This window comes from Lactuca saligna, chromosome 3, assembly GCF_052625555.1.
Source record: "Lactuca saligna cultivar CGN05327 chromosome 3, ASM5262555v1, whole genome shotgun sequence".
Lineage (NCBI taxonomy): Eukaryota > Viridiplantae > Streptophyta > Magnoliopsida > Asterales > Asteraceae > Lactuca > Lactuca saligna.
The window spans coordinates 218456049-218470205 of NC_136419.1; the positions used below are offsets into that span (position 1 = coordinate 218456049).

The following is a 14157-nucleotide window of genomic DNA, read 5'->3' on the forward strand; positions in this document are numbered from 1 at the left end:
TTCGAGGCAGTGGACAAGGCCCAATATGTGCTTTATGTTTTATTGTATGGTATATGGTAGTTTGGGGGAGCTCACTAAGCTTTGTGCTTACAGTTTCATTTTTGGTTTCAGGTACTTTCGCTAGGAAGGGGAAGAGCTCGGGTTGATGGCATGGCACACACCACAGTTGTAGTTTCATCCTGGGAGTTTTATTCGGATATTTTGATATGATATTGACTTCAGTTTTGAATTTATACATTTACTATGGCATTTTGAGACATACGATTCATGGTTTTATTATATAACATTTAATGTTGTGTTTTTTAGTAATATTAAAACAAAAATTTTTGGGTTGTATTTTTCGGTCGTTACAATTTGTGATTGAAAAAGTTTAAATTTGGCGTAAAATTTTTGGATATTACAGCCCAATGTACTCATCAGATATGGGTTTGGGCTTTTTTGGGCCTCGGTTAGGGCCATGCAAGGGATTTTGGTTCTTTGGGCCTTAGTGGGCCAGCAAAAGTCAGATAATGTGTGCCAAGGAGATGTTCGGGCTTAGGGTAAAACATATTAGAGGATTTGGGCCCAATTTGACAAATTAGGCCATTAATAGGCCACGAGTGGGATTGGAAAGCGTACCTAGTATTGGGCTTTTGTTTTGGAATTGGGACTAAGTTTGGATCATACTAGGCCAGGGGTAGAATAGTCATTTTACCCCCATGCATGGATTAAGGATTATGGTTTGGGACCCAATTGCTAATTGGGTATATTGTTTGGTAGAGGCAACTCAGGAAGTTGGCGAGGTAGCAACAAAGGATTTCTTCAGGAAGCTTCTGCATTCGAGGTGAGTCTTCTCACCATACCCATGTGTCTAAGGCACCAAGGCCGACCCATTATGTGATTATGGTATATGTGTTAGTTATTCTGTGATTTGATATGTCATGCGATTGTGTGTTATTGCATGGAAGACCCCCCAGGGGGGGGGGGGAGGGAGCCCGTGGCATTGGATGTAAGACCATGTGGGGTAGCCCATGGCATTCCTAAGTAAATACCATATAGGGTAGCCCATGATACAATGGTGGAAGACCCTGGGGGGAGCCCACGACATCCTTACAAGTTTATTTGTGTTATGTGTAGATATTTATGTGATATATGATATGTTTATGTGATATGTGTTATGCTAGTTGTCTTTGTGATACTTGCATGGAAGACCTCGGGGGGGAGCCCGTGACAATTAGATATAAGACCATGTGGGGTAGCCAATGACACAATGGTGTAAGACCCTAGGGGGGGGGGGGGAGCCCATGGCATCCTTACAAGTTTTGGTATGCATGGCTTATGTGTTATATATAACTTCTATAGCTAGCAGGTAATGTGATACAGGTAGCTTTTATAGCAACATGATATGTGATATGTGGTTTTTATGTATGGTATGCTCCGGGAAACTCACTAAGCTTCGTGCTTACAGGTTTTCTTTATGGTTTTAGGTATCTTCGTTTTTGGAAAGGAAGGGCTCAGATTGGTCGTAGTGCACACACCTATGATTTCCGCAACGAATGATTTTGGGATGAACTCTGATAAATGTTTTACTTAATGATGATTTGAATTTTTAGATTAAATGGTATCAATGTTTTAGCTATATTAAAAAAAATGAAATTTTTACCTTTGATTTTTGGGTCGTTACAGATACACTGTTCGCGTAAATTTAGTTAAGTTTCTTGTGAGACGTTCTTTCATTCGTACCTACTTAGTGTACAACCTTAAGCCCTGTAGTTATAACCAGAGTCTCCTAGAGGGAGAGCGAGAGTTTGTGTATAGATCTATACGGGATTGACAGCCCCGCACCTGAGCTTTTCGCTACAGCTAGACTAGGCCAGTCTAGGGTGACAAATGTTTTACCTTAAACAAGTCGGCACCTGAAAAACGTCATGACAGGCAGATCAATCATATAAAGCATGGTTATAACGACTCACATAGAGATTAACTCCACTACAAATTTACGGAATACATATACATTTTTGGTGATACAAAATCATACATACATTGTTACTCGGTCTTAGGGTTTTTAGACCACAACACTTTTACAAGCAGAAAATATCTGATTTTCCGGGAAACATACATTATACACTACCTTCTACTTACAATAGAAAATATATGATTTTCTGGAATACTCTCTTTATACATTTTCAAAATAAAAACACACAGACTTTAATACAAGATTTGACACAAAACTTCCAAACCATTTATTTTTACAGAAAATATCGGATTTTCTGATGTTTACAAAGTAATACAAGGATTTTCATACAAACATGCTTATGAACTCACCAACATTATATATGTTGATATTTTCAAAATAACTTGTATTCTCAGGGAATCGTTAAGCATGTCGGTCTTCAGGAACTTGTGGATTATGTTGCATTTTGTTTCCATCATACACTTATTATTTTGGGGATGTAACTTTTGTAAACAATTACAATGATGTAAACCCAGTATGTAGTATGTTGTATTATTGTATGTATGATGATAATGTTTGTCTTGATTCAATTATATACACTGTGATGATATTAGAAGATGAAGTCACCTAATCCCCAGACATTTCCGCCGTTCTGGTTCGGGGGTGTGACATAAAAGAGTATATAATTGAAGTTTTGCCCTATATAACACATCATTTCTTCCCGTTAGACATCAAATAAACACTCCAAATAAGAAACACCACATAGATGGTTAGTTGGACTTTCTAAATGCATTGATAAGAGTAATAGGAGGATTATACCCCATTTCATTCAACAGAACAAGAACTTGATCAAGCGTCAGAGTTTCAAACGAAACATGTGTAACCTTTTATAACAAATGACAATGACAAAATTATTACGAAAATTTCATAGAGATTTAAGGTATAGTTTAACATATTTTGTACTTTAAGGACTAAAGTTGATACACGACCAATACTTTTTATCGTTTTATGGCCAATTCTATTAATAATAAACAATTTGTCAAACAATTGAACTATTGATTATCTCCATACTAACTTCAAATAACATAAATAATACACATCCGAACACACTTTTTTTGGTTCAAGCATAAAATGACAAACAATCATATATTTTTGCTTTTAATTTGAATACAAGCCATTTTTCAAATCAAACTCAAGTCGAACTAAAACGGTTTTTCACATTTATGGTTCTAAATACCCGAATCCAAAAGAGATGGTGGTAATGTGTAATATACAGAGAAAAGAAGGTCTCAATAAAACAAAGATAAAAACTATATGGGCCAAAAAGCGATCTTTTAATTTCTGCAATATAAATTAGTTGAAGGTTTTAAAACCTGGGGATAGCGGTTTATAGTCCCCCAATTTGATTCATCCGCTAGGGTTAGGGTTTTAGCGCAGTCGATTATCAATCTCCGTAACTTACGATCGGAAAAACAATCAGTTAACCACACTAGGAACCGGAAAACAGTTCATCAGGGATGTCGAAGAAAAACAACTTATCTCTTAGAAAAAAGCAGCATGAATTTGAGCTTCGGAGTAAGCCATTTCTCAAAACGACTTAAATTTTTGGGAGTTTCTAGTTGTTGTTTTGTTTGGGGTGTTGGGATCTAATTCTTTCTCTCGTCTGTTTTTGTGAATTAGGAGAGCAGCAAGAGAAAGAAAAGAAGGCGAAGAAGCTACAAGCTAAGAAGAACAAGATGAAAGTAAGTGATTTCCATTGTTTATACACTATCTCTTTTGATTATTTTTATTTAATTGTATTGTTGAAGTGATGAAACCTCATTGGGTTATCGACATTTTGAATCGTTTTATTTAAAATTTTATCACAAACTTGAAATAAATGCAAAAAAACCCTTTCCACTTGGGAGTTTTGTTTAGTCTAGGATCACTTAATTCTTAAACAAATAGCCACTTTTTATGAACTATTTCGTTTATCATAAACATATGTTGATTATTTCTTGCATAATATGTTTCAGTAGTGATCTTTGTTATAAGTTATAACAGGTAGTAATCACAGGTTTAGAAATTCAGAACATTAAAGTGTAGTTTGAGTTATATATTTCTTTTTGAAAGCTTTCAAGCAGTGTTTGACAGTTTAGAATAAAAAATTTCATATTTAAAACGTTGCTATTATAGGTAATGACATGTAAGTATATTGCTTTTATCAATCTTGACCTGTGTAATTATGAGTTTTGTTAACTCATTTAATGTACTTGTTATCAGGTTGATGGAAGTGCAAGCAAGAAAAAGAAGGGTAGTGGTGGATTTACAGTAGGGAAGAAGAAGTTGAAGACAAGAATGACACCATTGGCAAAAGCTAAAGTTGCTCAAGCAATGGAAGTTGACAAATGATGTTGACCAAAACTAGTTGACATTAATATTTCTTGAACCTAATATTTTACAATGCATTTTAAATCAAGATAAATGTGGTTGCAAGTTTTTATTCATATGATTTTGGTTTTGGATGGGATTGGAATTCGAGATTCCATTCCATGGTTTGTTTGGTTGACAAGTGGATGAAATACAGTTCCATTAGATTCCTTAAATAAGTGGACAAATACTCTAATGCGCATAAAAAAGATTAATTTGATATGATCTATTGTTAAATCCTCACTTATAAGAAATAGCTCAGAAAAAACGAAAACACAATTGCTACACAATTCTTTGAAAAATGTATTTCAAAGTTATTTATGATGAAGAGAAGATCATTGTGCATGATAAGCACAATAAATTATATACAATCAACTGTTTTGTATGTTTTTACTCTTCGTCTGTGCTCTTTGTCTGCAATAACTTATACAGAAGATATCTTGCATTTAATGCTCTATTGTACACCAATTTTTTCCTAGTAGTGACATACTAAAATCGTGTCAGACTTTTGATGAATAAGAGGTCAAGATGATATTTTTGACTTATAAACAACCATCAATGCTCTTGAAGTCTTCTTTCAAACACTGCGTATTGTATATAGATGTTTGCCTTGAATCAGTTTTTGACATATAAATATTATGCTAGTCTTTTGATGACTAAGAGGTGATGTTGGCTTAATGAAAACTGATCAACACTCTTGAAGTCTTCTTTAAAATACATGTTAAACATTGTCTTCTTTTCATACTCCGACATCGCTTTATTTTTTATCACCAAAGTTTGTATACTTTAGTCTAAGTGAGTTTATTTTAATCATCGCTTCATAATTGTTCAAGGTTTACGATTAACGAAATTAATCTACCATCAAGAAATTAGGTCAATCACAACTATCTTTCTTTAATGATGCGTTGAATGAAGTTTTTTAACATGATCATTTTTCTCACCATCAGTTATCATGATGCGGGATGATGACTGGAACCTCAAAACATGAAATCGAGACATTTGAACACACTTATGGTGATTATGAGACATTTAGACACTTATGGTGATTATTGACTCAGTTCAATGATTAGTCTATTTCGTCTTCCCAAATATTTATATTTTCATTTCCCAATGTTTCATTTGATTGGATCCAAAACACATATATAACAACTTATGGTTGTTTGATATTGCTTTTCAAAACAAGTAATTGTCTTATTAGCTTTTTGAAAGCCAATAAAAAAAGGTTTGACAATCTCAAAAACACTTTTTAAAACAAGTTTTCCATTAGCTTTAAAAAACCTTAAAATTGAGATGTGAAAAACATGCAAAACATGACTTTTTAGAACTCTTTTTAGAATTTTAACCATAATAGCTTAAAAAATGAGATTTTAAGCCAGATGATTTTTTAATTTATTGATTTATTGACTTTTGTTATAACAAAACTAATCCAAACATTTAAAAAAAAAAACAAAACTAATTTTTACCACCAGTATAAATTAATAAACATTTTTGGAGCTCAAAAAACAATCTCAAACACCCCATTAAAAAACTATTTCATTCCATTTCGATAGTAAATTCCATGAGAATCACTATTTAATGTTCATAACTTTCATAGGGTCCAATGGAATCATATGGTGTACATAGTGTACAGGTTTTACCTGCAAAAATAAAAATAAAAAAACAATTTTTTGGACCTTTTTTTTATTTTTTATTTTATTAAATTGTGATAAATCTTCAAAGGCCATTTCCATAACAAAAAAGAGCTTTATATTGTAATTTTAATCTGCAAAAATAGAAAAAAATTCAAGAAATTGCTTGGATCAGGTATGCGAAGTTCTTAGTTTCTCATATCTAATATGTGGAAAATTTAAAAAAAATTATGGTAAAAATCTTTAAAAAACATTTCCACAACAAAATTGAGTTTTAAATGATGAGTTCTCACCAAAAAATAAGATAAAAAAATGAAGAATATATATATATATATATATATATATATATATATATATATATATATATATATATATATATATATATATATATATATATATATATAAGGTAAATTAAATATCCTTCTACTTTTATTCATATCTTATTCATAACTAGCTTATAACCAATGGAGAACCACAGTTACAAAAATATTTAAATATTTATAGTAAAAACTTATAATTATCAATCAATTATTTTCAATGAATTATTAATTAAGAGATTCAGTGTTTGATGATTTATATTATCGTACAAATAAAAATCTTCTTATTTAACTGGATAAACAATGTAATGGAAATCAAAATCTCCTCATTTGTATAATATATTATATAGAAAATAGGAACCATGATTTAAAAAGGAAGATAAAGATATATTTATGTTGTATGTTTAATTTTTGAAAATTGATATCATATGGAACTAATTATGTGTTATATGCAGAGATTATATAAATAAGAAGCTAAATTGTAAAATATAGCTTGAAGCAATTATGATATGAACAGAAGATATAATGATAATTCGATGTTTTATAAAATTAAAAGATTTCATATTAAAGAATTGCATTAAATATATTGGTAGACGATACACTCTTAGAAAAGCTCTGATATATTGATACATGACAAACATTAAATAGGAGTTTTAGGAGAATGATATGTATTGAAGTAAAACTATTTTTTTATTAATTATAAAATATTATATTGCTACACATTGAAATGATGACATAAAATATAATTAGTTTCTATGAAAACATGACAGTTATCAATAGTTAGGAAGATAAGATGAGTAGAAAAAAAATATATAAAATGATATTTAATTTCATTTTTTTTTTGTCTAGATAAAATTTCCTTGTTTTTTCTTTCCCTTCTGCGAAAATGGGACGCTCGGATCACGCATTTCTGAAGCTGTCTTTGACCTTGTTTTGACCATGAGCACCTTTCTAGGCTCCTTGATGACCAATAGGTATTCATTCAAATCGACTTACTTTTCCATTTTACCATTTTGCCCTTCTTCTTAGATTAATAATCATATCACACCTCTATAAATGTAACTTCTCTTCCCTCCCTGCAAAAAGCTTTCGTTCCTCCCCACAGGTCAGTATGCTACACCGATTCTCACTTTAGTTTCTGCAAATTAGGGTTTCCATGTTTTACTTCAATCTAAGCTCATCATCATTCTATTTGTAGATAATTTTTTAGCTAAAACATTAGGTACAGAACTTGCATTGACCGAATACATCTCGTTTCATCTTACGTTGAAAATGCCAGCAAAAGTGTTAGTTTATAACGCGTTTCACTTGATTATAGAGTAGTTTGAGTAACTGAGTTATGTAGATTAGTAGTTTGAGTTATGTAGATTGTACGTGTTCTATTTCTGTAACTTCGAGATCGTTTAATTGAGAGATTTTTTACTGGTACTGTTGATTGAAGCAAGTGATTGAGGAAGATGCTTGTACGAGTACTTTATTTCTACAAGGATCGCTTCATTTGTTGAATGTTGTGTTAATGAATATAGAGAAATGCTGTTAGAACTGCAATTGACGTGTGATAAGCTTAGATTTCATTGCTGAAGAACTTTATGCTGTAATTGATGAGGTTTTTGAAACTTTTATGATGCTGGATTTTCGAGATTGTAGTATAGTATGTCGGTGCTCCGGATTTGCTTCTTCAATAACATGCATGATCATGAATTGCAATCTAGTTTTAACTGATTCTTCTAATAGAGACGACCTTACTGATAAAACTTGCACCACATTACGTTTTACTTTGCTTCAATAATCGTAACAGCAAAAGCTGTAGGTACGATGTACATATGCAAATTGTTATCTATGATGTTTGACTTCGGTTTAACTTGATTGTGATATATGCAAGTGATTAGATTCTAGGTAGTTTCCTACACTCACATAATTCCACCAATTTAATTGATAATATTAGTTAAAAGAGTCCTTAATTTTACAGATTTATCATGGTTGTTATGTAAGGGTTTGTTTTGACACTAATTCAACAAATTGGAATCAGAATTCAGCAGAGCAAGTCCAATTTATGAACTCAACAAGTTTAGTTCCAATTCCAATTCCCAAAACAACACCAAATGTTGGAAAGAGTTATTAAAATTAAATTGCTCTGGGGTCTAAGGTGTTTATCCCTTGATTAATTAGGGCACTCTGACATAGTTATATCATATTCCTTGCATCTATGTATGATTTCATCTCTGACTTTAGTCTTCTTTGCGTGTGTTGCACTGATGTAGACCATTTCATGAGCAAGGAGTTCCTTTCCAGTTGACATAATGGAGCAGGTATGAGTAAAAGACATTTCAGGACCTTTAAAGTGAAATTTTCTTCTACTAAATTTGTTATTTTCTACCCTTGTAGTATGAAAAAATTGAAAAGATTGGTGAAGGAACATATGGTGTGGTCTACAAGGCTCTTGACAAAATGACCAATGAAACTATTGCTTTGAAAAAGATTCCTTTAGAGAAACCAGATGAGGGAGTGCCTAGCACAGCTATAAGAGAAATCTCCCTGTTGAAAGAGATGAATCATGAAAATATTGTCAGGTAAATTTCAATTTTACAACACTCTGTATGAATTTAATTATACTTTACCTGATTATATAGATTGAGGACCAATGTTTCTGTTAGTTTTGCTTAATTACGTATGGTTAAATGCAAGAAATAACAACATACTTCCATTTATTTGTGTAATTTAGCATGACACTTCTGTTTCTTTTAATTACAACATTGTACTTTTAATTATTTCTTATTAAGATATTGTACTTTGAAATATCCACCCGATTATAGCATTGTAACCCATCTTTTTTCTTATTAGGGCATTATGTTTGGATGCTATATTATGTAGAAATAAAAATAGAATGCTATTATAAAGAAATCAGTGGAAGCACTTTGCCATTTTTTTTTGTCTTTAACAGTAATAACTTAAAGAGTGTGGAGGCTTATGATCAAGGTAATTTGAAGTTCTTTGTTATCTGTCTGTGTCTTTTGTACAATATGTACCTCTTACTTTTTGTTCCTTTCTTCATCTGCTCTCATTTTGAGTATTTTACTTGTTTATATTGAGGACTACTCAATCTTTTGGAGATGTAACTTAGTTGATGATTAATTGTACACAACTATACATCATGCATTTTTTTTGGTTAATGTGCTTCAATTAGATTATCTATTGAACGATAACTGTTTGGTGACAGGTTATATGATGTGGTGCATACTGAGAAAAGCTTGTATATGGTTTTTGAGTATCTAGACTTAGACTTGATGAAACACATGGAATCTTGTCCCGAGTTCTCACAAGATCTTGTAAAAGTGAGTAAATATCTTTTTGCCTTTTAGAGGCTGGTGCTCCTTCCATTCCTTTGTGATTCCATTCCATCATACCACAACTCTGTTTGGTACTTTGGTTGGATGGACTGGAATGGAGTGATGAAGGAATAGAATGGATACAAGCAAAAGATAAAGGAATGAGTCATTACATTCCATGATCATGTTTGGTAGACTTGTAGGAATGGAATGAAAATCAACAAAATGAAAGGAATCATCATCATGGTCTGTTCCATGTCATCTTGCAAAACAAACAAACTTTTTCATTCCATTCCATTCCAGCTGCCGTGATTCCATCAGACTACTTTAGATATTTAAAGCCTGCATTTTATAACTTTTTGTTATCTTTTTATACTTTCAGATGTTCGTTTATCAAATACTAAGTGGCCTTTCATATTGTCATTCTCGTCGAATTCTCCATAGAGACTTAAAGCCTCAGAACCTGTTGATAGATCTCACTAAAAATGTTGTCAAGCTTGCAGACTTCGGATTGGCAAGGGCCTTTGCTGTTCCTGTCACCACATTGACACATGAGGTAACTTAAATTCTCTCAATAATTTATACTATTAAATCGTTTTATTTTGCATCAACTAAAAAAAAAAATATATTTTTTTCTTTTTAGGTGGTGACATTGTGGTATAGGGCACCAGAACTTCTTCTTGGATGTGAGCAGTATTCTACTCCTCTTGATGTATGGGCGGTTGGTTGCATATTTGCTGAGATGGTGAATCGACTTCCTCTCTTTCGTGGAGACTCTGAGATTGACCAGTTGTTCAAGATTTTCAAGTAATAAATTCCTAATATTAATTAGTTTTTCCATTAACATATAATATATAATAATTTTCTTTTTTCATATATATAGAATAATGGGAACTCCAACAGAATTTACATGGCCTGGAGTCACTTCTCTGCCTGACTTTAAGTCCACTTTTCCAAAGTGGCAACCAAAGGTAATTACTTTTTACAGTTTGTTTTTATTACACATGACATGACAAGTTGCACTGTGTTTCACATAAAAATTGCAATTTTTTGTCCCACTCACAAAGGTGGAACAAGGTCTGACCGAGATTCATCTTGTCAGTGCAAAAGACGTGAACGCCCTCCTATCCTCATTATAAAAAATAGCCTTACAAAGCTTGTGCAGTCTGGTCTAATCCTGTCTTGTGTAACAAATGCACTGCGTTACCTAGGATGGGACACGACTATATACGACCACACACGTACTCTAGGCCTATTTTTGATGATGAGGATGACGGGGACATTTACGTCTTTTTCCTTCTATCCTTTTGGATAAGGACAAAAAATTACAATTGACATCAGTCGCAAAAGAACTGACCGAGCATTGATTATTTTCAGGACCTTGTAACCATAGTTCCGAAGCTTGATAAATCAGGCCTGGATCTCCTGCGTGTAAGTTCACACTAGTTACTATGTTCGTCAGTCAATGAATTCTCATTTGGTTTAACTAGGGCTAGGGTTAGGTTAGCTACACAATATTTTCATTTTTATTTATTCTCTATTTTGTATTGTATTTTTTTTTTTTCATATAATTAAAAGCTCTATTTTATTGGCATTTTGTTTCAGAAAATGCTGTACGTGGACCCCAACAGAAGAATTTCAGCAAAGGCTGCACTGGAGCATGAGTACTTCAAGGATATAACGTCCGTACAGGAAACACCGACCCCTTGAACCTTCCTTCATATGCATCGATGGTTTCTAGCTAATGACAATGTTTGCCTTACAAAAACTACTATTACTCTAATCATGCATATATTTTTTCTTTTTGAATATAACGATTTAGCATATTGTAAACAGCTGACTAATACTTGGAGCAAGTTTAAACACTTCCACGCATTTCCTTTTAACCTAACTCTCGTTCCATCCATAAAAACTACTGTAGGAGCTTTGATAGCTTCTCAGAGTCAAGTTCAGTTGATTACTTTTAGAGATTTTTTCTTTACTATAAATAGTAGCTTCCATTAGCTTGTTAAGCAACACTTATTCACGTTTGTTTCTTTTGCCATTCTACTGACTAATAATATCCTCTTTTGCTTGATATCCTGTCATCTTCATTTACCATAAATTGTTGCAAGGTATCAAACTGAGGTTTGATTTTACTACCAAACAAAGATGAACGATTGAGGTGCCCTTTTCTTGTGCCACAGTAGACAAGCTAACCGGTGCTATTTACTAAGAAGAATACCCCTCGGCTTATTAGGGGTGTCCATCGGGTAAAATTTTCGGGTTTCGAGTAGAACGGGTCGGGTAGAACTGGTATCTCCTTAAGAAAATAATACATGATACCCGACCTATATTGTAATTCAGGTTTTCAGGTTTCGGGTATTCGGGTTTGAGGTTGGGTCGGGTAATTATCGGGTATACTCGAAAACTTATTAAGTGTCACTTATTGATAGATTTTTTTTTTACATGTTGGTTGGATTAATAAAGAATTGGGTAGGAAAATACTTCATACAATTAACAAATACAATTAACAAGTACATATATAATAACAATACAAGTCATTATAATATGTTATGTAATTTTTTAATTCCATTCCAAATTTTGATAAAAAAAGAAAAGGAAAAGCCATGAATATGATTAGCATGGAATAATAGGTCTAAACACAACAAAAAAAATCTAAATAATTGAAGTCTAAACACAACAAAAAAAGTCTAAACATAACCCAACTAAACAATAAAAGTCTAAACATAACAAAAGAGTAAAATTCAAAAGTCATAACCCAACTCAAAACATAAAAATCTAAACATAACAAAAAAAGTCTTGCATCTTCACGTTGTCATATTCATTTCCATATCCAATCCAAATTCTAATTATACGTATCAACTTCTCCGAATCCTATACAAATAGTATAAGCATTAAAAGGATAAAACATAACATGTCAAAATATTAAAAAATATTTAAGATAAACAACCATCTTTATCAATTTCTTGTAGGTTTTTTCAATCTTGTTCAAAATCGATGTTGTCACTTATACCATCCTGAAGCCAATCTTAGGAGTCAAAGAACTCCAATACGGATCCAAAACCCTCCCGCTAGTGCTAAAAACAGATTCTGAAGCCACAATTGAGACGTGAATGGCAAACAAATCTTTAGCCATCAAGGATAGAATCAGAAATCTTAGACTATTCACTTTCCACCACTCTAAAATGTTAAACATTGACGAATCTTCTTCAAAACTTTCTTTCAAATACTTTTCTAACTCGCCAATTGATTCAACTATGTTTGTTTTCATCTTTTCTCTTATTTTATTTCTCAATGGTGGTTTTGGTGTCGTAGCATCCGGATTTTGGCGTTTCCCTAAACTCGACGATGAATTACTAGACCCAGTAGTACTTGGAGAATGAATTCTAATGTAATCATTATATAATTCATACATAGAATCCATAATATATTTCTTTTTCTCCTCCATCTTTTCTTTTCCATAACGATCCTCAAGTAGTATAACCAAATACTTTACTTTATTCATCGGGTCAAAAATCAAAGCAAAGTAGAGCAATAAATTCATTTTTTCCACGTCGCCAAAATACTTATCAAACTTTACTCTCATTGCCAATGCAATATCACAAAGGCTAGCATCGGAAATAGCATCATCCAAGAGAGTACGAATGGAATAAATATCTTCAATGCACGTGTTTGATTTCACGTATAGTGTCCCGGAAATCCTTTCAGTAACATCACAAAACGGTTTTAAAAAATGACACAAATGCCTAACATGTTGCCAATTTCTCGGTGAAGGAATCGATAAACCCGCGTTTTCAATGTCGGAACGAAACTCATATTCCTCCGGATCGTATCTCTCAAAAGTTTTTTCATAAGCTTGAGAAATATTTAACATACGATAAGTAGAGTTCCATCTTGTTGGAACATCTCTTACCAAGTGTTTCGTTGTACCCGAATTAACAAGCTTAACAAACTTGGTGAATTTGCCAATTCTTGAAGGTGATTGTCTAATCCACTTTACCGCCCATCTAATTATCTCAACCGGCTTATCAACCTTTTTAATACCATCTTGTACCACCAAGTTTAAAATGTGGGCAACACATCTCATGTGTGTCCATTTCCCATTTAAGAGACACTTGTTGACATTTTGAAAGATTTTAAAAAAAAAACTCAATTGCCACGTCATTAACACTTGCGTTGTTAATGGAAATTATTAAAACATTTTTTATTCCACAATTTATTAAACATTTCTCAACCATTAATCCAATATCAACCCCATGATGACTCTCCTGAGGACAAAAACTCAACATTTTTTTTTTCAATTTCCATTCATTGTCTACAAAGTGGGCGGTGAGATACATATAACTTGATTTCTGTGTAGAAGTCCAAGTATTGGTGGTCAAACAAATTCTACCAATGTGTTTTAATAAAACTTCGAAGTTTTTCTTTTTCTTCTTGAAACAATTAGTAGGTATCTGTTGTACTTGTACTTCTACATGAAATTTTAAACATTGGTTGAGTAATACTATTGTAATATTTAAAGCCCGTGCCTTCCACAAAAC

The 14157-nt window shown here is 32.6% G+C and overlaps 3 protein-coding genes across 3 annotated transcripts; 2 read left to right on the plus strand and 1 right to left on the minus strand.

Annotated features, from left to right (window-relative positions):
• The first annotated feature begins 3308 nt into the window (after nt 1–3308).
• On the plus strand, nt 3309–4419 carry LOC145034156 (uncharacterized). Its single transcript, XM_078982528.1, has 3 exons — nt 3309–3508; nt 3614–3675; nt 4196–4419. The coding sequence occupies exons 1-3, from the start codon at nt 3451–3453 to the stop codon at nt 4322–4324; spliced, it is 249 nt and encodes an 82-aa protein (XP_078838654.1). The 5' UTR covers nt 3309–3450; the 3' UTR covers nt 4325–4419.
• Nucleotides 4420–7262: 2843 nt separating this feature from the next.
• Nucleotides 7263–11504, plus strand: LOC145037838 (cell division control protein 2 homolog A-like). Its single transcript, XM_078986578.1, has 9 exons — nt 7263–7392; nt 8549–8596; nt 8673–8857; nt 9505–9619; nt 9996–10169; nt 10257–10420; nt 10497–10584; nt 10991–11044; nt 11219–11504. The coding sequence occupies exons 2-9, from the start codon at nt 8588–8590 to the stop codon at nt 11321–11323; spliced, it is 894 nt and encodes a 297-aa protein (XP_078842704.1). The 5' UTR covers nt 7263–7392; nt 8549–8587; the 3' UTR covers nt 11324–11504.
• Nucleotides 11505–12394: 890 nt separating this feature from the next.
• Nucleotides 12395–13703, minus strand: LOC145036385 (zinc finger BED domain-containing protein RICESLEEPER 2-like). Its single transcript, XM_078984830.1, has 2 exons — nt 12630–13703; nt 12395–12490 (listed from the first exon to the last, which is right to left on the minus strand). The coding sequence occupies exons 1-2, from the start codon at nt 13701–13703 to the stop codon at nt 12395–12397; spliced, it is 1170 nt and encodes a 389-aa protein (XP_078840956.1).
• Between the last annotated feature and the right edge of the window lie 454 nt (nt 13704–14157).